Source organism: Sphaerodactylus townsendi, linkage group LG17 (genome assembly GCF_021028975.2).
Source record: "Sphaerodactylus townsendi isolate TG3544 linkage group LG17, MPM_Stown_v2.3, whole genome shotgun sequence".
NCBI lineage: Eukaryota > Metazoa > Chordata > Lepidosauria > Squamata > Sphaerodactylidae > Sphaerodactylus > Sphaerodactylus townsendi.
In genome coordinates this window covers 1,078,771-1,103,244 of record NC_059441.1, presented here as the reverse complement: position 1 = coordinate 1,103,244, position 24,474 = coordinate 1,078,771, and the positions used below count along the sequence as shown (strand labels likewise).

At 48.9% G+C, this 24,474-nt stretch overlaps 1 protein-coding gene across 1 annotated transcript in view; it reads left to right on the top strand.

Annotated features, from left to right (window-relative positions):
• PATL2 (PAT1 homolog 2) overlaps positions 1–20,052 on the top strand; it is a 32,776-nt gene extending 12,724 nt beyond the window's left edge. The window contains exons 5-19 of the mRNA XM_048482044.1: positions 423–503; positions 600–749; positions 2,663–2,749; positions 3,885–4,012; positions 5,900–5,980; positions 7,086–7,227; positions 8,729–8,846; positions 9,902–9,999; positions 11,530–11,574; positions 13,224–13,372; positions 15,084–15,243; positions 17,056–17,196; positions 17,984–18,081; positions 18,316–18,477; positions 19,689–20,052. Of these exons, the coding sequence (XP_048338001.1) occupies positions 423–503; positions 600–749; positions 2,663–2,749; positions 3,885–4,012; positions 5,900–5,980; positions 7,086–7,227; positions 8,729–8,846; positions 9,902–9,999; positions 11,530–11,574; positions 13,224–13,372; positions 15,084–15,243; positions 17,056–17,196; positions 17,984–18,081; positions 18,316–18,469 (1,632 nt within the window). The 3' untranslated portion in view covers positions 18,470–18,477; positions 19,689–20,052. The remainder of the gene's footprint in view (positions 1–422; positions 504–599; positions 750–2,662; positions 2,750–3,884; positions 4,013–5,899; positions 5,981–7,085; positions 7,228–8,728; positions 8,847–9,901; positions 10,000–11,529; positions 11,575–13,223; positions 13,373–15,083; positions 15,244–17,055; positions 17,197–17,983; positions 18,082–18,315; positions 18,478–19,688) is intronic.
• The last annotated feature ends 4,422 nt before the right edge of the window (positions 20,053–24,474 follow it).

Genomic DNA, 24,474 nt, shown 5'->3' with positions numbered 1-24,474 from the left:
TAGACGGGCAGTCGATTCAGGATGGGCCAAGGGAAATGCTGGTTCCCTCAACAAGGGATTACAGTGTGGAATTCACTGCCAGAGGTTGACGTGATAGCCATGGGCATAGGCCCCTTTGCACAAGGATTAGATAGGTTCATGGAGGTTGGGTCAGGGATTGGCTCTGTTGGTGACTGAAAGGGAACTTGCACATTCAGAGGCAATAAACCTCTGTAATGCTAGTGCCAGGAAGCGATATTGGAGGAAGGCCTTTGTAGTCTGTCCCCTGTTGTTGGACCTCCAGAGAAACTGGTCAGCCACTGTGTGAGACAAAATGCTGGACTCGGTGGACAGCTGGCCTGATCCATAAAGGTTCTTCTGTTCTGTAGCTTCTTTCATCTTTGTGCTTTCCCCCTGCAAATATATTGGATTAATCTCTCCAGGTTAATCACTTTGAGGCCGCTTCGAAACCGGATTGGTGGAACTCTGCGCTGAGACGTGCCTCGACCCGATCTGTGATGGAGGTGAGCGGTTCTTGTGGCCTTTTCTTCCCCGCTTCTTGAATCAGGGACCAACGCCGTCATTGTCTTTGACTCTCTTTCGCCTTGGGCCCTTGTCAGGGCTTCTACCGCGGTCCTATCACGGGTACTCCGTGGACTTCTTTGTTTCCAGCTCTTGCAGGCAATTTACATAGGAGACGCTTTTGTGCTATCCAGCCTGGTTCCTGCGGCAGGACGCTGAAGCCCTCTTCTCAGCGTTTCATGCGGCCGGTAAGTGGAATCCTCCTCAGATCGTAACCCTTACCACCTTCATTCTGGACCACCCTTTGGGTTCCTTCCTCTCTATTTTTATACCCCACCTTTCTCCACAATGGGGACCCAAGATGGCTGACATAACTGTCCCTTCCTCCAGTTTATCCTCACAGCTGCACTGTGAATTAGGTTAGGCTGAGACTGTGTGGCTAGCTCAAGGTCACCCAGCAAGCTTTCGTGGCGGAGTTGGGTTAGGGGTTCTCCTCTCTGTCGGAATAATACCGGAACAGGGGCACATAGCCAAATATCTTGAATTATTAACTGAACCCCAACAGAGATGGATTATCACAAGGGCCAGATCCAATACTTTCCCATCGGCCATTACAAAGGGTCGCTACCTATCCATCCCTCTCCAAGATCGGGTTTGTCCACACTGTAAAAACCAAGTGGAGGCTCTTGCTCACATTATATTCGACTGTCCGAGATATGTGGGCATTAGGAATTTCTCTCCCAGGCTGGCCCTAGGCAAGCCTGAAAGAGACTCTGACAGTTCTGTTGTGCAGCTTCTGTTAAACAATACAGATGTCGCTCTTTGGAAAAGTAGCAACATTTGCAAGTGACAGAACTTCTAAGTAATGTATACTGCTATATACAGTCTTCTGTTCATGCTTTGAATGTACTCTTGATTTGTACTTTGTTGGTAATGTTTCTAGGAGCGACCTATATTCCAGATGTTGGACTTCACCCCATCAGCCCCTACAATTGGCCATGCTGGCAGGGGCTGATGGGAATTGTAGTCCATAACATCTGGAGTGCCAAAGGTTCGCCACCAGTGCTCTAGAGCCTATTTTAAATGCCTAATAAAGGTTGTTGTTTTTGTGGCAGAGTAGGAATTCGAACCTGGTTCTAAAGCACAAGATACATCCCATGGATACACAAGCCTCAATATAAAGTGCACAATGCGTTTATTATGCTAGTGTGAATTCCAAATGTCATCTTATAACGGTACCTAACGGACTACCACTATTTACGCTAATGCCTAATTTCCACACATAACAAATGCTTATTACCGAACACACAACTCTTACTCATAACATATTCACATACAATTAAACATGCAATTGAACATACAAGAAAACCATTAAGGGTGTAAAAGTTGGGGAATATTAGACCTTAACTCATCAGTTTGTGAAGTCCGATGATATTGGATGTTTGGAAATCACACTAGCATAATAAACGCACCGTGCACTTTATATTGAGGCTTATGTATTGGCGGGATATATCCAGTGGTGTAGCTACAACAGGGACATCCTGGGACAATTGCCCTGGGCAGCCCCCGTAGAGTCACATGGGGGAGTGGAAAATCACCCCCCCACACACATTTCTGGCCTGGCTGGGCCTGGGCGTGATGTGCGCACGCCACCTGGGCAGGTGCAGGAGGGGCGAGGGAAGCACGGGGGCAGGGCACGGGGGGATGCAGGGGCCCATGGGGGGGGGGAGAAAATTCGGAGTCTGCCCCAGGCTCCATTTTCCCTTGTTACACCCCTGGATATATCTTTGTGTTTTGGAGCTTATCCTCTCTCTGGTGTCAAACTCGCGGCCCTCCAGATGCTGTGGACTACAGTTCCCATCATGATGCTGGCAGGGGATGATGGGAACTGTAGTCCACAACATCTGGAGTGCCACGAGTTTGACACCTGTGCCGGGAATATTATTCCAACCTGGTTCTCCCAGAGCCTAGCTTGAAACTGTAACCACTGCACCACACTCTCCCTTCTGTCCTGAGGACAAGGATTATTTGCGTTTACTCCTTACGGAGCTGCAAGTTTCATCTTTCCTACGTAACATTTAACCACAGTATGAAATGTTGCTGACTTGCCTGTTGTTGTTTTTTTGCTACTTCTTGATAATAGTAATCTCTCGTCCTGCAGCAGTCTCCCATGATGCCTGGATCTATGCGGTCGCCATATCCGTTCACACCACCTCGCAGGACACGGCGCGTGTTTAGTCTGAACCGGGTAATGCGCCAAGTTAGCATTTTCCCCGAAACAGTGGCAGTAGCTGTAACACTTGGCTTGTCGCCTCTAGAAACTTAATATCCATGCAATCGGCCATGTTCAAGTAGGGAAGAGACCATATTTTACTTTATCACCATATTTTACTTTGTTGTCCACTTTCCACTGTACCCAGAGTTAAATATTTGTCATCCCTGCTACTCAAAAAAGAATATGCATCTGACTCGCAAAAGGTTTCCTTTCTGTTGGACAACCCCAGTAGTGACGCGAATGACGCAGTTGCCAAATACTTGGATTCGTATATGAAACAGCGCTTTAGGAGCAAAATCTGAACTTTTCCCTCTTTTTTTTTTCTTTGCATTTTATTTCAGTTCCCCTCTATTTAGTTAAGTGGACCTGTGTATATAATACCGCGATATTGTTATGCCAATAAAGGTTCTTTGATTTGATTTGAAGTAGGGAAGAGGTTGTGGGCAATAGAGGAACTCTTCCTCATTTTGGAAAGTGGTAGCAATAACCGGTTTCATCCATTATGATAACATGGCTCCCTGTTTATGGAACATCCTCCCAAAATGTGGTTGCTTGGTAACCACTTTCTCCTTGAGGGCAGATAGACATGGGCTTGCGTGTGGAAGCTCTTTATGAAATACGTTATACCAGTGGTGGTGAACCTATGGCACGGGTGCCAGAGGTGGCACTCAGAGCCCTCTCTGTGGGCACTCGCACACAGAGTTCACCATGTGGGAGCGGGGTGGAAAATCACCCCCCACACACACACACACACATATCTAGGCTGGCCTGGGCATGATCCTTTACCTGGGAGTAAGTTCGGTTGCTGGCAATGGGACTTGCTTCTGAGTAAACCCTCCTAGGATCATGATTCACCCGTTGGAAGCATTGTACAGTTGCTTCACTAAGCTTACTCCTGAGCAACACGTGCCTCGGAGCCAACCGTTTTTTCTACACTAAAACCTCAGTATTCAGGTTAAATTGCCGTGTTGGCACTTTGCGATAAATAAGTGGGTTTTGGGTTGCAATTTGGGCACTCGGTCTCGAAAAGGTTCGCCATCACTGCGTTGTACGCTGTGCTTTGTATATGGATTCTGTTCAGCCGCTGTCTGTCTTCCTTTCCATCCAGACATCAGGGTATACTTCGCCTTCCGTTAGACCCTTGTTTCCAAACATCAACAGCCCAACCTGGTCTTTGAGTCGTTCGTTTGATCCTCTGCTATTCAGCCCGTCAGCCAACAGCCAACAGAAGTTCAGGTACAGAAGGGGACATGTAGGGCGGGGCAGGTAACTGCTCTCCCAGGGATAGGCCAGATTGGGTTTTTGAGTATCAACGACAGTGGCTGTCCTGTTTCAAGTCTTTGACTGAGTTAAGAACATAAGAGCCTGAGTTAAGAACATAAGAGCCTGAGTTAAGAACATAAGAGTTAAGAGCCTGCTGGATCAGACCAGAGTCCATCTAGTCCAGCACTCTGCTGCTCGCAGTGGCCCACCAGATGCCTTGGGAAGCTCACCTGCAGGATGTAAAAGCCTGCTGCTGCTGCTGCTCCTGAGCACCTGGTCTAACCAGAGTTACAGCTGGTTAGAGCTGTCTGTCATTCATTCTCTGGCTAGCTCAGACTCTGATCAGAAGAGGTCCTTGGCTGTCTTGTAGATCTTTGTTGCTCAGCATTGTGAACACCTTGTTGAATGGCCTGCTATTGGAAGTCAGAAAGCCTCCCACTCACCTGACTTCCCACAGACGATGCAAAACAGATAATTCAAGAGGGCTTTTCTACATAGGCAACAGAATTGTGTTGTGCCAAATGGTTCACAAAGTTATTTGGAAAAAAAATATGAGTGGCTGTGGTCTATTTAACTGTGCATAGCTTGTTGAAACTACTCCTACAGTGGAATTTGGCATTACTTAATGTGCTACGTCAATACTTACTGTAGACTTCTGGTTGGTTCTGCAGCCTAATCCTGTTGCATTGTTTATTGAGCGTCCGAGCCATCAATTATATCCATTCACTCTGTAGAAGAAGAAAAAGAAGAGTTTGGATTTATTCCCCACCTTTCTCTCCTGTAAGGAGACTCAAGGTGGCTGACAAGCTCCTTTCTTATGTTCTTATGTTCTTTCCCTTCCTCTCCCCGCAACAGACACCTTGTGAGGTAGGTGGGGCTGAGAGAGCTCTGAGAGAACTGTGACTAGCCCAAGGTCACCCAGCAGGAATGCAGGAGTGCGGAAACGCATCTGTGTAATCCCCCTTGAGTCCCAGTGAGAAAGGCAGACTATAAATAACATAAACAAGTAACATAAACAAGGAGCAGCAGTGGTGTAGGAGGTTAAGAGCTCGTGTATCTAATCTGGAGGAACCGGGTTTGATTCTCCACTCTGCCGCCTGAGCTGTGGAGGCTTATCTGGGGAATTCAGATTAGCCTGTGCACTCCCACACATGCCAGCTGGGTGACCTTGGGCTAGTCACAGCTTCTCGGAGCTCTCTCAGCCCCACCCACCTCACAGGGTGTTTGTTGTGAGGGGGCAAGGGCAAGGAGATTGTAAGCCCCTTTGAGTCTCCTGCAGGAGAGAAAGGGGGGATATAAATCCAAACTATTATTATTATTATTATTATTATTATTATTATTATTATTATTATTATTATTATTATTATTATTGTCAAGGCTTTCATGGTCGGATTGTTCGATTAGTTGTATCTTGTTCCTAATATTTTCGCTATGCCTGTGGCTGAAGATTTCAGAGGTGTATTACATAGCAGTCTGTACACAGACTTCACCCAGTGAAGGAACATGACAATATATACCCCATTGAAACTTTCCCTTCTCACTGGACACAATGTGTAACAGACTTCCCTCTGTGATACACCTCAAAAGATGTCAGCCACAGAGGCAGGCGAAACGTTAGGAACAAGATCCACCAGACCACGGCCACACAGCCCGGAAAACCCACCACAACCAACATAAACTTGATTTTAAAATCAAGTAGGCAAGTGTTCTGCTCATTTTAAACCCCTGGTTCTCTTGGGGGCACCGGCTTGAGAACCTTTTTGCCAAAGGCTGTGTGTTCCCCTCTTTCTGTCCCTCTGCTCCAAGGAAGGATGGGAGTCGGTTCTCCCGGTTTCCATCTCGTCCCCTGTTTCTTCACAGTTTGCCCAGTGCCATGACGCAGCTGCATCCCCTCCACCAGAGGATCCTGACTCAGAGGCAAAAACGAGGGCGAGAGCGGAGGTGAGGGGTGTCCGAGGGGAAGCTGGATTTCAACTGGAGAGGGGTGTGTTTGGGAAGCATGAATCGTTGGAACTTTCAGTTAGAATCGTAGAGTTGGGAGAGACTCCAAGGGCGATCAAGTCCAAACCCCCGTAATGCAGGAGCCCACAATCAAAGCTCTCCTGGCGGATGGCCATTGAGCCTCTCTTTAAAAACCTCCAAAGAAGGAGACTCCACCACACCCCGAGGTAATGCAATCCATTGTCAAACAGCCCATACTGTCAGGACGTTTTTCCTGATGTTTAGATGGAATCCCTTTTCCCTCACCTTGGTCTCTGGAGCAGCAGAAAACAAGCTTGCTCCCTCCCCAACATAACATCCCTTCAACTGTATTGTCGAAGGCTTTCACGTCGAATCAATCAACAATGTGTTACTTCGTAGCCTGTGCGTGTTTGTATTTTCCTGAAAGCTTTAAGCCTGCATCTGTGGCTGGCATCTTCAGAGGATCCTCTGAAGATGCCAGCCACAGATGCAGGCGAAACGTCAGGAGAGAATGCTGCTAGAACACGGTCATACAGCCCGGAAACCACACAGCACCCAAATCCCTTCAACTATTTAAACATGGCTATCATGTCACCTCTTAACCTTCTCTTCACCAAACTAAACATCCCCAGCTCCCTAAGTCTCTCCACGTAGCGCATGGATTCCAGACCTTTGAACATTTTGGTTGCCCTCCTCTGGACCCGTTCCATCTTGTCAACATCCTTCTTGAATTGCAGTGCCCAGAACTGTACACAATATTCCAGATGAGGTCTAACCAATGCAGGATAGAGAGGTACAGTTACATCCCTCAATCTCTAGACACTATACTGCTATTGACACAGGCCAGAATCACATTAGCTTTTTTGGCCGCCGCATCACAAGCTGGGATGGCTTGTAGCAAATGCCACGGGATCTTGGAGCATCTTTGACTGTGGCATTTCATCCAATGCACATTTATTCTTAGTGATGGGATGCACAGACAAGGGAGGGTGGAAGAGAGTCCCTTGCAAGCGCAGAGCCACACAGTGTAAGCAAAGCGACCTGTGACTCACCTGTAGAGCCAGCCTTTCTCTTTATTTCCCAGAATCCCCTGTATGGACCCCCAGCCTCCAGAGATGGATCCTTATGCGGCACTCATGACTACCCTGGAAAAGGACTGGGTGATAAAGGTGCAGATGATGCAGCTGCAGAGCGAGAGCCCTCAGAGGGACGACTACTACTACCAGGTGAGGCCAGAAAAGACAAAAACTTGTCTGGCTTATGAGTACGGTGGTGGGTAAATCTGGGGCCCCAGGGAAGTTTCGTGTGGCAGTTGCAAAATCTCGTTTTGGATTTTGCAGTTGCAAACTTGAGACTCGGTTGCACTGTGGATTTAGAACTGGATCTGTCTCTCCCCACACCACAGTTTGCTCGTTGCAGTTTTATCTTCCTTCCTGGCTTCCATCTTATCCATGCAACCCTGTGACTTTGGTTAAACTGAGAGAAGACGAAGAAGAGTTGGATTTATACCCCCCCCCTTTCTCTCCTGTAAGGAGACTCAAAGGGGCTCACAAACTCCTTTCCCTCCACCCTCACAACGAACTCCCTGAGAGGTAGGTGGAGCTGAGAAAGTTCCAAAGAACTGGGACTAACCCAAGGTCACCCAGCTGGCGTGTGTTGGAGTGCACAAGCTAATCTGGTTCCCCAGATAAGCCTCCACAGCTCAAGTGGCAGAGCGGGGAATCAAATCCGTTTCTCCAGATTAGAGTGCACCTGCTCTTAACCACTACACCACGTTGGCTCTCAGAGCTACAGAGCTAATCTGGTTCCCCAGATAAGCTTCCACAGCTCAAGCGCCAGAACGGGGAATCAAACCCGGTTCTCCAGATTAGAGTGCACCTGCTCTTAACCGCTAAACCAGGCTGGCACGAGTGACTTTTGCTGGGTCAAGGTGACTGAGAAGGATTTGACCCTGGCTCTTGCACCTTTCAATTTGGCCTTAAAAGTCTAAGTGTGGGAGAGGGGGAAGAGGTGAAATACAGATTAGGCCTGTGATGGTGAAGAAGAAGAAGAAGAGGAGTTTGGATTTATATCCCGCCTTTCTCTCCTGCAGGAGACTCAAAGGGGCTGACAATCTCCTTGCCCTTCCCCCCTCACAACAAACACCCTGTGACGTAGGTGGGGCTGAGAGAGCTCCGAGAAGCTGTGACTAGCCCAAGGTCACCCAGCTGGCGTGTGTGGGAGTGTACAGGCTAATCTGAATTCCCCAGATAAGCCTCCACAGCTCAGGCGGCAGAGCGGGGAATCAAACCCGGTTCCTCCAGATTAGATACACGAGCTCTTAACCTCCTACGCCACTGCTGCTCCAATTGGCCATGCTGGCAGGGGCTGATGGGAATTGTAGTCCATGAACATCTGGAGTGCCATAGGTTCGCCACCACGGGATTAGGCCTTTTGCAGGTACCAACTCGCACATGGCAAAATCAGTAACTGGCCAGACACGCCCCTTCTCAGTTGCTGCCCGAGGAATGGTGCGCCCGAGTTGGTCAGCAAGCTTCCCGCTTGCCTGGCTTCCTGCAAACCATGCAGAGCTGAATTAGTCAAGCAGAACAGCTTCTTGAGAACTGATGCAACCGTTCGATGAGTTAATAGCAGCGGTAGGCTCGGGGCCCTGTTAACCGGGCCCTGAATAAATGGTGTCGCGACAGGTGTGACATATACTTGCCCTGCCTGTCTTATCCTCCGCAGGAGTATTATCGCAAGCTGGAGCATAAGAAAGCCCAGAAGGAACTCCTGGGCGGGTGCAAGCTTGAAGTTCCCAAGCTAACCACGCCTTATATCCGGAAAGTGGAGACCTATGAATCGGGTGAGTATCTTGCAAGGAAGAGAGTCGCTGTAGGCCGGTGATGGCGAACCTTTTCGAGACCGAGTGCCCAAATTGCAACCCAAAACCCACTTATTTATCACAAAGTGCCAACACGGCAATTTAACCCGAATACTGAGGTTTTAGTTTAGAAAAAACGGTTGGCCCCGATGCGCACGTTACTCGGGAGTAAGCTTGGTGTTAGTCGGTGGCTTTGCTTTACTCTTCGAACGGGTGAACTCTTCGAACGGGTGAATCATGACCCTAGGAGGGTTTACTCAGAAGCAAGCCACATTGCCAGCACCCGAGCTTACTCCCAGGTAAAGGATCGCGCTTTAGTTCTTCGCATGAAAATCAGTGGGGTTTAACAGCACTTAACAGGGTTACCTACACTGCTTCCCCAAAACTAGGTCTTCAGTTTAATGCTAATAATTGAGCCCAGCGGCCCAGGCCAGCCTATATGTGCAGGGGGGCATTTCCCACCACATGACGAACTCTGTTTGCGCGTGCCCACAGAGAGGGCTCTGAGTGCCACCTCTGGCACCCGTGCCATAGGTTCGCCACCACTGCTGTAGGCAGTATAGATGGGCAGCGGGGGTGGAAAGTTGTAGTCCACTTACTGTCACTCTGTCTGGTTGTTGAGGCAAGAGAAAATCCCAGGCAGTTTGCCACTGTCTGTCTCTGTGTAGTGACCTTGGGTTTTCTTGTACAAAGCTCTGGGCAATGTCGAAGCAGAGCGGACCCTTCTTAGCTTCCCAGACCTGACGTGGATCGGCTAGTTCCGTGGTGGCGAACCTTTGGCACTCCAGATGTTATGGACTACAATTCCCATCAGCCCCTGCCAGCATGGCCAATTGGGAACTGTAGTCCATGAACATCTGGAGTGCCATAGGTTCGCCACCACGAGATTAGGCCAGTTGGCCATGCTGGCAGGGGCTGATGGGAATTGTAGTCCATAACATCTGGAGTGCCAAAGGTTCGCCACCACTGGGCTAGTTGGAGCCATCCAAGCCGCTGGATGTTAATGGGAACATCCTGATCATGACTTTTTCCTCTAGTGGTGCGGATCCCGGGCTCCTTGGGCCAGGTGGCTGTGTCCACGTGCTATAGCCCTCGCCGGGCTATTGATGCTGTACATCACATCCCACCAGAGCAGGTCTGTAACAGTTGCCCCGTGCTAACTTTATCCAGAACCCAGCTGGGGGGTGGTAACCAGTGGTGGGATTCAGCCGGTTCGCACCACTTCGGCAGAACCGGTGGTTAAAATGGTGCTTGTAAACAACCGGTTGTTAAATTATTTGAATCCCACCACCGGAACTGGTTGTTAAATTATATGAATCCCACCACTGGTGGTAACTATTTGGACGGGACAGGTTTCATACCAGTCTCTGGGAGGCCGCTGAGGCCTTTGGGCAGAGGTGGGATCCAGCAGGTTCTCACAGGTTCCCGAGAGTAGGTTACTAATTATTTGTGTGTGCCGAGAGGGGGTTACTAATTGGTGATTTTACCACGTGATTTTTGCCTTAGTTATGCCCCTCCTCTCAGCAGTAGCGCGCAGGACTTGAAGCAGTCTAGCAGGAGGGCAGCCTGCGCCTGCATGCATTCGTTTCCTGCCCAAGGACCGGCACAGCGGCTGCGTCCTTGCCACAGCCCGGCCCAGGTATGCCCCGCCCCCGGAATGCCCGGCCACACCCCTGTCGTGTCCCGCCCAGCCCCATTGGCGCTACGCCACAGTTTGAATCCCACCACCATGGGAACCTGTTACTAAAATTGGATCCCACCACTGCCTTTGGGCCAATAAATGGATTTCCATCAGGATTTTGTACTGGGTCTTTTAGCAGCTTTTTTCCGCTCTGTCTGTGTTGGGGTGGGAAATGGGACCAGAAGTTAAGAGTTCAAATATTTCTGAACAGAGTTCAAATATGCAAGCTTTTGCTTAAAGCCCTCTGAGCTTTCTCAGGTAGCGTCTTGGAATGCCGAGCCAGATCTGGTCTCTGTACTCACTGTGAGTTTTTTCTCCCCTCACCCCAAATCTGTGTACTGTGTTCAGTTCTGGTCGCCATATCTCAAAAAGGATATCGAAGAGATAGAAAAAGTACGGAGAAGGGCAACGAGGATGATTGAGGGACTGGAGCGCCTTCCTTATGAGGAGAGGCTGCAGCGTTTGGGGCTCTTTAGTTTCGAGAGGAGACGTTTATGGGGGGATATGACTGAAGTCTATAAAATTATGCGTGGGGTAGAAAATGTTGACAGAGAGAAATTTTTCTCTCTTTCTCACAATACTAGAACCAGGGGGCATACATTGAAAATGCTGGGGGGAAGAATTAGGACTAATAAAAGGAAACACTTCTTCATGCAACGTGTGATCGGTGTTTGGAATATGCTGCCACAGGAGGTGGTGATGGCCACTAACCTGGATAGCTTTAAAAAGGGCTTGGACAGATTTATGGAGAAGTCGATCTATGGCTACCAATCTTGATCCTCCTTGATCTGAGATTGCAAATGCCTGAGCAGACCAGGTGCTCAGGAGCAGCAGCAGCAGCAGAAGGCCATTGCTTTCACTTCCTGCCTGTGAGCTCCCAAAGGCACCTGGTGGGCCACTGCGAGTAGCAGAGTGCTGGACTAGATGGACTCTGGTCTGATCCAGCAGGCTCGTTCTTATGTTCTGATGTTCTTATCTTTGCAGGCTGTCGGGAATCAGCGACTGCAGGTGCTGTATCAGATCGAGAAGGTGAGAGCAGAGAGGTTTGGGGGGCATGTGCATGGGAGATACCGAAGTGATAACTGCTTGGTGGCCCCAAGTTTGTTAGGGATAATTCTGCTCTCATTTCCCAGTTTCTCCCAGGAAAGTGGGTCGTCTCCCACAAAGGCTGCAGTTGGATGTTGGTGCTCTAGAACTTTGTGGCTTAGTGAGACTACTGGAATACAAATTAGCTTAAAAGAGCTCCCTCTAAAGCAGCGGTAGGGAACCTGCGGCTCGAGAGCCGCATGCGGCTCTTCTGCCCTTGCACTGCGGCTCCACAAGCCGAGCCGCCGGCTTCATCCTTGCCCGCCCTGCAGGCAGCAGGGCGGGCGCATCAATTGCCTGCGGCCGGCTGGGCAGCGTCGCGGGCTTCCCCTCTCGCCCGCCTTTTTCGAGCGGGGCGGGCGCTTTTCCGGCGGCCGGCAAGGCCGAGCCGCTGGCCCCATCCTTGCCCGCCCTGCACACAGCAGGGCGGGTGCATCCATGCGCTTCTCAGAATGAGCGGAGTAAAAGGTTAAAAAAACCCTATATATATAGTGTTACCTTTATTTTAAATGTCAAAAATTATTTGCGGCTCCAAGTGTTTTCTTTTCCCGTGGAAAACGGGTCCAAATGGCTCTTTGAGTGTTAAAGTTTCCCTACCCCTGCTCTAAAGCATAGGTGTCAAACTCGCGGCCCTCCAGATGTTATGGACTACAGTTCCCATCATCCCCTGCCAGCATCATGCTTCCAGCGGATGATGGGAACTGTAGTCCATGACATATGGAGGGCCGCGAGTTTGACAAAGCACGCTTCCTTTGTCAGTCCGATGACACTTGGGTACAAGAATACTGTTTGCTTGACCATCTGGTCTTCATCAGGTGGTGGATGGAATGTTAGTGGTTATATCCTCCAGAAGAGCACGTAGGGAGGTATTAAAGATATGCCTGAGTAGCATATGTGGGGCTCGGACCTTGCCTTATGGACATGCCGGTTGAGTTTGCTTGCACAAAGAAGTGGCTAACACTCATTTAAAAGGGTAAAAGGTAAATGCTTATTAGAAGAAGAAGAGTTGGATTTATATCCCCCCTTTCTCTCCTATAAGGAGACTCAAAGGGGCTTACAAACTTCTTTCCCTCCCCCCCTCACAACAAACACCTTGTGAGGTGGGTGGGGCTAAGAGAGCTCCGAAGAACTGGGACTAGCCCAAGGTCACCCAGCTGGCATTTGTTGGGAGTTCCCCAGATAAGCCTCCATAGCTCAGGTGGCAGAGCAGGGAATCAAGCCCAGTTCTCCAGATTAGAGTGCACCTGTTCTTAACCATTACACCACGCTGGCTCTCTAAGCTCAGGATAGGATAAGCTAAGTTTAGGATAGGAAAGAGGGAAAAGATCGCCTGCTGCTGTCTTGCTAGCTAGGAAGAGCCTCTGCAGCTAACTTCCGAGAAGAAGCGGGGTGTTAGACCCAAGAGGATCAATCTAAGGACAGACAAGAGGTCCCACAAAAGGACAGAGAGGTCACTGACCTTACAGCCTTGTCTCGCTGACCGCTTGCCCCTCCCCCTGCTGGGACTTCTTCCCAGTTCCTTTGCACATTAGACATTGCTTCATCCTGCAATGCTGCCCTCACTTCACTTCATCTGTGTCATCCCGAGACAGATGTTCCTGCAACTGCTGGACATCGAGGACACTCAGCGGAAACTGGTCCTGGCCCCGGAGAAGCAACATTCCCACTTCTATGAGAAGCTGGCCCATGAACTGGGGCACATCTACCAAAGTCTGCGAATCGAAGAGTGCAACAACGAAGAGTGAGTTCCGGCAAGGATTCTTGTTGGAGCAGTAACCTAACCCTGGGGGTGGGGGAGGCCCGAAGAAAAGAACGAGGCAGCCCGTTGTGCTGAGTTCCTTCCTGTCTGTCAGTTTTAATGCAAGAGGGCTTTCAGTCCTCTGTGTTGCAGGCAGCCTTCTGCGGACTTAAATCCATGCTCCCCTGCCTCCCTCTAGCGGAGAAGCTAGAAGAAGTTTGCCCCTTTTGTTTTGAGCTGCGGATAATGGATCAGTTTAAATGTATTGTGGAAGGCTTTCACGGCCGGATTCAACTGGTTCTGGTGGGTTTGCCGGGCTGTAACAAGATCCACCAGACCACGGCCATGCAGCCCGGAAGACCCACCAGAACCTAAAGTCCAGTTCCTGAATTCCTTGCAGAGTACAATGTAGGGCAGTGATGACGAACCTTTTCGACTCCGAGTGCCCAAATTGCAACCCAAAACGCACTTACTTATCGCAAAGTGCCAACACGGCAATTTAACCTGAATACTGAGATTTTAGTTTAGAAAAAAGGTTGGCTCCGAGGCGTGCGTTACTCAGGAGTAAGCTTGGTGGTAGTGGGTGGCTTTGCTTTGAAGCAACTGTGCAACTCTTCCAATGGGCGAATCATGACCCTAGGAGGGTTTACTCAGAAGCAAGCCCCACTGCCAGCAACTGAGCTTACTCCCAGGTAAAGGATTACACTTTAGTTCTTCGCATGAAAATCAGTGGGGTTTAATAGGGCTTAACACGGTTACCTACACTGCTTCCCCAAAACTCGGTCTTAGGTTTAATGCTAATAATCGAGCCCAGTGGCCCAGGCCAGCCTAGATGTGTGGGGGTTTTTTGAGGGTGACTCTGTTTGCGCGTGCCCACAGAGAGGGCTCTGAGTGCCACCTCTGGCACCCGTGCCATAGGTTCGCCACAACTGTTGTAGGGTCACAGAATCATAGAGTTGGAAGAGACCCCAAGGGCCATCAGGTCCAACCCCCTGCAATGCTGGAACACATAATCAAAGCACTCCTGACATATGATCATCCAGCCTCTGTTTAAAAACCCCCAAGGAAGGAGACTCCACCACACTCCGAGGTAGTGCATTCCACTGTTGAATAGCCCTGACTGTCAGGAAGTTTTCCCGGATGTTTAGATGGAATCTCTTTTCCTTCACCTTGAACCCATGACTCCTGGTCCTAGTCTCTGGAGCAACAGAAAATAAGCTTGCTCCCTCACCGACATGACATCCCTTCAAATATCTAAACATGGCTTTTGCTGAATTCTGAATTTGTTCTTGGCCCTCTTCTGTTTTATGATCTTGAGCTGGTTTGACACAGGGTACAGTGTCTGTGTGGGCACATGTTGGGCTGTAGGTGGGGGGAATTGCCCTCCAGTCACACCTGACTTAAGGCAACCCCATAGGGCACAGGTGTCAAATTCGCGGCCCTCCAGATGTTATGGACTACAGTTCCCATAATTATGAATTCGACACCTATGCCATAGGTTTTCAAGGCAAGGGATATTTGGAAGTGGTTTGCCATCGTGGGGCTCCCTGTAGGCCGAGAGAGCTCTGAGAGAACTGTGACTGGCCCAAGGTCACCCAGCTGGCTTCATGTGGAGCAGCAGGTAATCAAACCCAGTTCTCCAGATTAGGTTGTGCAGCTCTTCAACGCGACCCTGCTCTGGCATCTGGATGTTGGCCAAGTTGGTCTCTTTCAGGGAGACGAAAGGCACGTTCCTACAAATCCTGCTGGTGGGAAAAGGGAAGAAACTGGTGGCCCGCCTGTTGCCGCACCTGTCCCCGGAGCAAGCCAAGCAGGTTCTCATCACCATCACGCAGAACCTATCTTTCCTTATAAAGAAGGATCTACTGGATGAGGTACCGGTCAGGGAAACAGGGGGGCTTAAAGGACCAACTGTTTGTTCGAATATTTGGCATCTCTTGTTTAAGTTATTGCACCATATGTTAATATAGGACAGGTGAGCAGCTAACTGGTTGGTTAAGGCTCCCCTTCAGTGGTGGGATCCAAAAATTTTAGTAACAGGTTCCCATGGTGGTGGGATTCAAACAGTGGTGTAGCGCCCATGGGGCTGGGCGGGGCACGACGGGGGCGTAACCAGGCATTCCAGGGGCGGGGCGTTAATAATTTCTCTGTTACTGTAAAAAACTCTTACTGTAAAAAACAGTTCCTAATTTCCAGCTGGTATCTTTCTGTCCATAATTTAAACTCATTCTAGCAAGTCCTATCGTCTACTGCCAACAGAAACAACTACTTCTCCTCTAATCGGCTGCCTGTCGAATACTTAATACTTTCAAATACTTAATTTTGTTTCTAGAAATCAAAAGAAGGATACTTTCCTTAAACAAGGAACTTGACCATATTTCTAAAACATGTTTTTAAAACAGCCCAACAGGGAGAATTATCCCGTTTTCTACCTTCGCTAACCAGCCACATAGGAAACAACAGGACTTTATGATGTTTTGGACCTAATGGAATTTCTAACGGGAAAGCAGACCCAATTAGTAACCCCCCCTCGGCACACACAAATAATTAGTAACCCACTCTCGGGAACTGGTGAGAACCTGCTGGATCCCACCTCGGCTCCCCTTCATTGTCCGCATATTATGGTATGGCTTTGTATTTGTCCCTCCTTCCTTTTCTTTTCACTCTCCTCCTTGTCCTTATGCTGTATTGTCAAACGCTGTGTTTTCTTTGTTTGGTTATTGTGTAAGCTCACCCACTTGCCAGTGCTTTTTTGGCACATGCCTATTTTGTCTTCCTCTTTTGTCAATATGTTTTGTAGCCTAACTTTTTAGATTCGGAATGTTATTAAATGATAAACTTCTTTTTATAACTCTGCTGCGTTTCACTCTGCTGGGAGCTGGATAAGTTTCAGTTCTTCTATCATTGTTTACAAGTAATAAGCCAAATGATCTCTGTGCTCAGGACAACTTTAACAGGACGGGTCTCGTCCTTGATGCTGGCCATCTAGAGGCAAGACACGGAGCTGGTCGTGTTAAAGAATTAACTCCTAGGGAAAAGTTGACTTTTGTGTTTTGCTTGTCTGTAGGAATGATTTTTGCCTGATTCAGTCTGCAGGGGGTTCGTTCCTCTGTATATTGAGCCGAGAGGCCCTGCCTTGCAAATATCAGAAATATTTTTCCATCGTCATTCTGGTTTCTGAAATTTCAGTAGGCACGGCTCGTGTGTCTTCGAGCCACAAGGTCGAGAGATCTGGATTTTTATATGAATGTTGCCGAAATCCCGGAAGTGGGCAGCACATACGCTATTGGAGAATCTCTGCCTTCCCAGAGGCCTAGGGGACGGGACAGTATTTCAAACATGCTTTCAGTTCAGTTGATATTGAAAGATAGGAAGAAGGCTTATTTTTTTAAAAATTACCTAGTTTGTTGTTTATCCCCTGGAACCATGGTAATAATCTAAAGAGTATAACGATCTAAAAGGTGAGAGACCAGGTGCTCAGGAGCAGCAGCAGCAGAAGGCCATTGCTTTCACATCCTGCCTGTGAGCTCCCAAAGGCACCTGGTGGGCCACTGCGAGTAGCAGAGAGCTGGACTAGATGGACTCTGGTCTGATCCAGCGGGCTTGTTCTTATGTTCTTAGAAGTGGTTTCACCCCTTAAATGTTTACCTTCTTGCTTCTCCCTGTGTGTCTTGTGGGCGTGGTAGACGCTGCCCGTTCTCTACAGCCCCCTGGGAGAGGTTGTCGAACAGCTGACCTTCAGCGAGATGGTCGACATCCTTCAGGAGCTGAGTAGGCTGCAGCCGGATTCTGTGAATCAGTCACTGGCTACAATATTCGGGAACAAGGTGTGTTGGGCCCGGGTTTCCCCTAGGGATATAGGCCGAGTGCTTTGTAAAGAAAATGATACGAAATAATGTAGTGCCTCTTATGGAGGCCAGCTGAAACGATTCCAAGCTTTCTGTGAGCTCCTGAGTTCTGCAGAACCCTTTACCAAGCAAATGTTGCGAACAATTTAAAGAAAGAAGGCATGAAAAGCACACTTCCAGGCCCAGATTTAAAGACCCTGTGGCTATCATCGTGCTATCCTTTGATGCTTGGATTTATATCCCCCCTTTCCCTCCTGTAAGGAGACTCAAAGTGGTTTACAGTCTCCTTTCCCTCCCCCCCCCCCCACAACAAACACACTTTGAGGTGGGTGGGGTTGAGAGAGCTCTGAAGAGCTGTGACTCGCCCAGGGTCACCCAGCTGGCATGTGTTGGAGTGCACCAGCTAATCTGGTTCCCCAGATAAGCCTCCACAGTTCAAGTGGCAGAGCGGGGAATCAAACCCGGTTGTCCAGATTAGAGTGCACCTGCTCTTAACCACTACACCCTGTCGCCGTGGTGGCGAACCTTTGGCACTCCAGATGTTATGGACTACAATTCCCAATTGGCCATGCTGGCAGGGGCTGTTGGGAATTGTAGTTCATAACATCTGGAGTGCCAAAGGTTCGCCACCACTGTCCTTTGATGCTGGGTGCCTTGTGACCTGCCTTCCCATCCATGGGGATATTTCCTGGGATGCTTCCCGCTGGGTGAGGAACCTCCCTGGTGGCCTGGGTGCCAAGCTATTGTTTATCTTCCCCTCTTACAGTTCGCTGTCTCCCTCCTGTACTTGCTGCTGAGCCACGGTGAGAGGTGTCTTTCCTCCGGCATGCCTTTGGAACCCCAAAGCGGAGACTTTGAGAAATGGTGAGGGGACGTCTTGGCTGGTGGGGATTGTCCTAGAACCATGGTGGCAAACCTTTGGCACTCCAGACGTTCATGGACTACAATTCCCGTCAGCCCTTGCCAGGATGACCAAGTGGCAGGGCTGATGGGAATTGTAGTCCATGAACATCTGGAGAGCCACAGTTTGCAGACCCCCTGTCTTGAAACTTTGATCCAGTGGGCCCTCTGACGACTGCATCTCCCCTCTTTCCCTAGGGTGGATACGGTGCTCCTTGTTGCTAGAGAGCTCTCTCAGGTGTCCAAGGAATCCATGGTCGAGCCCCTCCACATGCCCAGCAATCTTCTGTTCCTGTTCTGCCGCTACGTGGACAAGGAGACGGTGAATCGTTTGGATGTCAAGATGGAGTAGCGTGTTAGGTACGGCTGGAAGAGTAGGGTTGGCTGCGTGGTGTAGTGGTTAAGAGTGGGCGGATTCTAATCTGGAGAACCGGGTTTGATTTCCCCACTCCTCCACCTGAGTGGCGGAGGCTTATCTGGTGAACCAGGTGTGTTTCTGCACTCCTGCATTCCTGCTGGGGGACCTTGGGCTAGTCCAGGGGTCTGCTACCTACGGCTCTCCAGATGTTCATGGACTACAATTCCCATCAGCCCCTGCCACCATGGCCAATTGGCCTCTGGGCTAGTCACAGTTCTCTCCAAACTTTCTCAGCCCCACCCAACTCACAAAATGTCTGTTGTGGGGAGAGGAGGAGAAAGAAGCTTGTAAGTCACCTTGAGTCTCCTTCCAGGAGAGAAAGGTGGGGTATAAATCCATACTCTTCTTCTACATAAAGGTTCGTGTCTCATATTTTACAGAGCCAATAATGCTTGTTGTAAAATTCCCTAATGCGTTACGATTGCTGTAGTTAAGAACCATCATCTAGAGCAGTGGTGGCGAACCTTCTTGAGACCGAGTGCCCAAATTGCAACCCAAAACCCACTTATTTATTGCAAAGTGCCAACACGGCAATTTAACCTGAATACTGAGGTTTTAGTTTAGAAAAAACGGTTGACTCAGAGGCGTGAGTTACTCGGGAGTAAGCTTGGTGGTAGTCAGTAGCTTTGCTTTGAAGCAACCGTGCAACTCTTCCAATGGGTGAATCACGACCCTTGGAGGTTTTACTCAGAAGCAAGCCCCATTGACAGCAACCGAGCTTACTCCCAGGTAAAGGATCACGCTTTAGTTTTTCGCATGAAAATCAGTGGGGTTTAACGGTGCTTAACAGGGTTACCTACACTGCTTCCCCAAAACTAGATCTTAGGTTTAATGCTAATAATCGATCCCAGTGGTCCAGGCCAGCCTAGATGTGTGGGGGGTGGGGGCGAATCTGTTTGTGTGTGCCCACAGAGAGGGCTCTGAGTGCCACCTCTGGCACCCGTGCCATAGGTTCGCCACCACTGAGCTAGGTCCTTTAAACCCTATGGAGTGCAGTGGGTGTCTTTTTACTGTTAGATTCAAGTCCGTTGGCATCTCGAAATCGTGTACCCTGAAAACCTTGTTGGTCTGTAAGGCGGTACTGGACTCGGATTCCGCTCTTCTACTGAGGACCAACAGGGTTCCCCACTGAAATTGTTTTTTATCGTTGCAGATGATCCTTGCCATGAAAAGCTTCTGGAACGCTTGGAACCTGCTCTGTTCTTGCACTAGTCTAGGACTTCTACTGGTCTTTACTCTGAGAACTGGAGTACAGCAGCCGCTTATCAAATCAGATGCATAATTTAACTTCACAACCATTTTTTTCTTCCTAGGGTTTAATTTTTTTCCCCCTTTAAGTGCTCCATGCTGATTTGTCAGTAGACAGTTCTGGCGACAGGAGGGCACAACACACAGTTAATTTATAAAGCCAGAGTCAGTAGACAGACGGTCGACCTGTACAGTGTAAATTAGGACCGGTATGGGAAGGGAGGGAGGATTCTTTGCGTTTGGGGATCTGTGTACAGCACTTAATACAATAAAAGCAACAAACTGAACCTACTTGGCAATCCTGATATTGGAAGGATGGGTCACATTATATGCTGTCTTAATAGCTAACTGCATGTATCCATAAGTCCCTGAAGGCAATGGTACTCCTGGTAGCCAGAATCCGGTTCTGTGAGCTCAGTAGAAGACTAGTGGAGATCTGGCCTGGTAAATGTAGACACGTTCACAATGCTAGATCAAAGAAGGCTCTCAATCTGAAGTACCTCTTGTCCTCTGAGCCTGGCTCATCTCTTCCGCTCCCTCAAAGTGGTTTGCAAGCGTTGTTGTTCCAAGTGTCTGTGCGTACATCCCATTCGTGCAGGAGCAGCAGTAACGTAGTGATTAAGAGCAGGTGCACTCTAATCTGGAGAACCAGGTTTGATTCCTCACTCTGCCACTTGAGCTGTGGAGGCTAATCTGGTGAACCAGATTGGCTTGTGCACTCCAGCACACGCCAGCTGGGTGACCTTGGGCTAGTCACAGTTCTTCGGAGCTCTCTCAGCCCCACCTACCTCACAGGGTGTTTGTTGTGAGGGGGGAAGGGAAAGGAGTTTGTAAGCCCCTTTGAGTCTCCTTACAGGAGAGAAAGGGGGAATATAAATCCAACTCTTCTTCTAGTACAGTGATGGCGAACCTTTGGCACTCCAGATGTTATGAACTACAATTCCCATCAGCCCCTGCCAGCATGGCCAATTGACAGGGCAGGGGCTGATGGGAATTGTAGTCTATAATATCTGGAGTGCCAAAGGTTCGCCACCACGGCTCTAGTAAGCAAGTCTTGTGTTGATTTCCAAAACCTGTCTGACTAGATCCAACACTAAGAAGATTGTGGGAGGTAGTGATTGTGTGATCCAGCTTGGGGTGGGGAAAGATAGGTCTGTTCATAATTTCTGTACTCTGGGAGCACAGCTGATACTTAACTTCTGATGTCTTGGACAGTACCCCCCCCCCCTGCTTTCTGTTCAAGCCTCACTGGCTTTGGCTCCCTTAGTCATAGCACCTTTGCTTGCAGCCTCAAACACATAAAATAACTAACCTGGAGGAGACATGACTCAGCCTTGGAGCACGTTTTGCATGCAAAACACCCCAAGATCGTAGAATCATAGGCCCCTTCCGCACACGCAGAATAATGCATTTTCAAACTACTTTCACAACTGTTTGCAAGTGGATTTTGCTATTCCGCACAGCTTCAAAGAGCATTGAAAGCAGTTTGAAAGTGCATTATTCTGCATGTGTGGAATGAACCATAGAGTGGGAAGAGATCCCAAGGGCCATCAAGTTCAACCCCCTGCAGTTTTTTGTGTTTTGCATTTGAAATTTGATTTATACTCTGCCCTATTTCCGCAGGGCTCAGGGTGGCTAATAATAAAACAGCATCCATTATAACAAAATCAATGCCGATAAAATACATACAATGCAGGAACACACAATCAAAATCAGGTCTTGATTTCTCTAATTAAACAGTCTTCAAGTTAATAGGTTTTGAAAAAAAGATCTTCCTCTCCTTGCCTGTCATTTAGGATAAAGTAGCTTCATGTATTAATCCCTGTTCGGAATAGTTACTTTTAGGGCAAAAGCCAAGTGTAAGGCAAGGGGTAGATCCAGATTTGTATGCAGAAAACTCCATATTGGTCTGAAATGGCAGATTACCTGTGGCTGGGTTTAGATTGCAACCCAACACCCTCTGTGGAGTGGCAGAAATTGCCATCAATCACAGCTGACATAGTGACCCCATACGATTTTCGAGCCAAGAGATGTTCAGATAAGAAGAGAAGAGTTTGGATTTATATCCCCCCTTTCTCTCCTGTAGGAGACTCAAAGGAGCTCACGATCTCCTTGCCCTTCCCCCCTCACAACAAACACCCTGTGAGGTGGGTGGGGCTGAGAGAGCTCCGAAAAGCAGTGACCAGCCCAAGGTCACCCAGCTGGCGTGTGTGGGAGTGCACAGGCTACTCTGAATTCCCCAGATAAGCCTCCACAACTCAAGCGGCAGAGCTGGGAATCAAACCCGGCTCCTCCAAATCAGAGTGCACCTGCTCTTAGCCACTGCTCTTAGCCACTACGCCACTGCTGGTTGGCCGTTGCCTGCCACGGACTTCCCTGGAGGTCTCCCATCCAAGTAGTAACCAGGACTGACCTTGTTTAGCTTTCAAGATCTGGCTAGCCTGGCCCATTCTGGATAGTAAATCCCTTCTGCAAGTGATAGGATTGATTTCTCAGTAGGTCACCCTTAGCTTTGCAGTGTCTGCAGTTTCACTTGAAAGCACTTATGGGAGTCTTGCCCACCCACTCCCCAAATCCCCATTCTTTTCTGGTGGCTTCTGTAAGCAAGGTTTAGAACCTCTTCACTAGGTAGGACAGAAGTGGTTCTTTCAAAAACAGGGGTAAAAGTGGATGGCATTACTTGTTATCAGCATTATAACCTATTATAATAGTCCAGGGCAGCTTAAAGTTGGAGATTAAATATTTTTTGGTTCTGGTGGGTTTTCCGGGCTGTGTGGTCGTGGTCTGGTAGATTTTGTTCCGAACGTTTAGCCTGCATCTGTGGCTGGCATCTTCAGAGGTGTACCACAGAGAGAAACACACCTCTCTGTGATAACCTCTGAAAATGCCAGCCACAGATGCAGGCGAAACGTTAGGAACAAGATCTACCAGACCACGGCCACACAGCCCAGAATGCCAACAACAACCAGTTGAGTCCAGCCGTGAAAGCCTTCAACAAGACATCAAATATTTTTGCCTGTGTTTTGTACCTATCGTTGTTGCTTGTGTGCAACAATGCTAGAAATGGCAAACTAATTGTTTGCTAGTAACTACAGCAGCAAAAGGATTTCCTCAACTCTTCAAGGTGTTCCTCCTTTCCGAGCGATCCTCCTTTCCGAGAGGGCTCAGATTTCCTTCATCTTAAGCAATTCCTTTGCCAGCCCAAACAGGCCTGAGGTCAAGTTTGTGGTTGAGCAGGGTAAATTGCAAGCCAGAATTCTTCTGTTACTAAACCCTGTCCAAATAAGTATTACATCTGAGCGTGAAGTTGGGCCCTGGAGTCATTGCTTATGAGGTTTAAATTTCTTGTGCTTAAAAAAATTGGCAGTAGTCTAGCACTAAAGTTATAGTTTGAAGGTTTGTCCCTGCTTCTGCTGTGGGTGGGAACATCGCTATGAGTTAAACAAAAAAGGGTAAGGTCCCTGAGGAGTAATAGTGAAGCAGGGGAACAGAATGGGCTAAAACCAGTGGTGGGATCCAAAAATTTTAGTAACAGGTTCCCATGGTGGTGGGATTCAAACTGTGGCGTAGCGCCAATGTGGCTGGGTGGGGCACGACAGGGGCGTGGCAGGGCATTCCGGGGGTGGGGCATTCCTGAGTGGGGCTGTGGCAAGGACACAGCTGCTGTGCCGGTCCTTGGCCGGGAAACGAATGCACGCAGGTGCAGGCTGCCACGCATGCCGGTGCACCTCCTGCTAGACTGCTTCAAGTTCTGTGCGCTACTCCTGAGAGGAGGGGCAACTAAGGCAAAAATCACCAATTGGTAACCCCCTCTCGGCACACACAAATAATTAGTAACCTACTCTCGGGAACCTGTGAGAACCTGCTGGATCCCACCTCTGGATAAAACTTCTTCCACTTCCTTTCTGTTAAACATTTTAAATTCAAGGCGTTCTTGTGGAAAGCTTAAAAAGCATAAGCAGCCGAGATGAAGGAATTCGGGGTTGAAATTTTTCTGTGGAGACATTTGAGATTTTCCAGAGAAGCGAGAAGGTGACTACGTGAAAGACACAACAGACTTATAAAGCTGTGGCTGGAGTGGGGGAAAGTGAATGGGGTCTGCAACCTGATGCGCTCCAGATGTTCATGAACTACAATTCCCATCAGCCCCTACCAGCATGGCCAATTGGCTTTGTAGTCCATGAACATCTGGAGAGCCGCATAGACTTTTCTCTCCTGCCCTGGCCAAAGATCCCAGGTGTACCTGATGGACAAAACACTGTGGTTGGGCAGTGTTTCATCAACCAGGTTACCAAGTTGTGGAATTTGACACGGTGATGGCTTTAAGCAGGGGTTCCCTGGTGGACCCAATCCCACCAGATCTTGGACACGTTGGATGGGATGCCACCAAGGAAGTCCAGCGTCACCATGCAGAGGCGGGCAATGGCAAAACCACCTCTGAATGACTTTTGCCTCTTGAAGGTTGACTGCAGCCTGATAATCCACCCCCCCCCCCCCACAAAGGCTGCTAGCCATGATGACACAATAAACAGGCTAGCAGTGGTCAATCAATGAATCCCAGAACTAAGGGTCAGAATTGGGAAGGGGGTGGAGCTTGTCCTCTGTGACCTGTGGGTGAGTCCTGCAGGCGCTCTGGCATGAAAGAGCATGCTGGGCTAGACTGGCCTTGCTCCAGCATCTCTCAGGCTGCA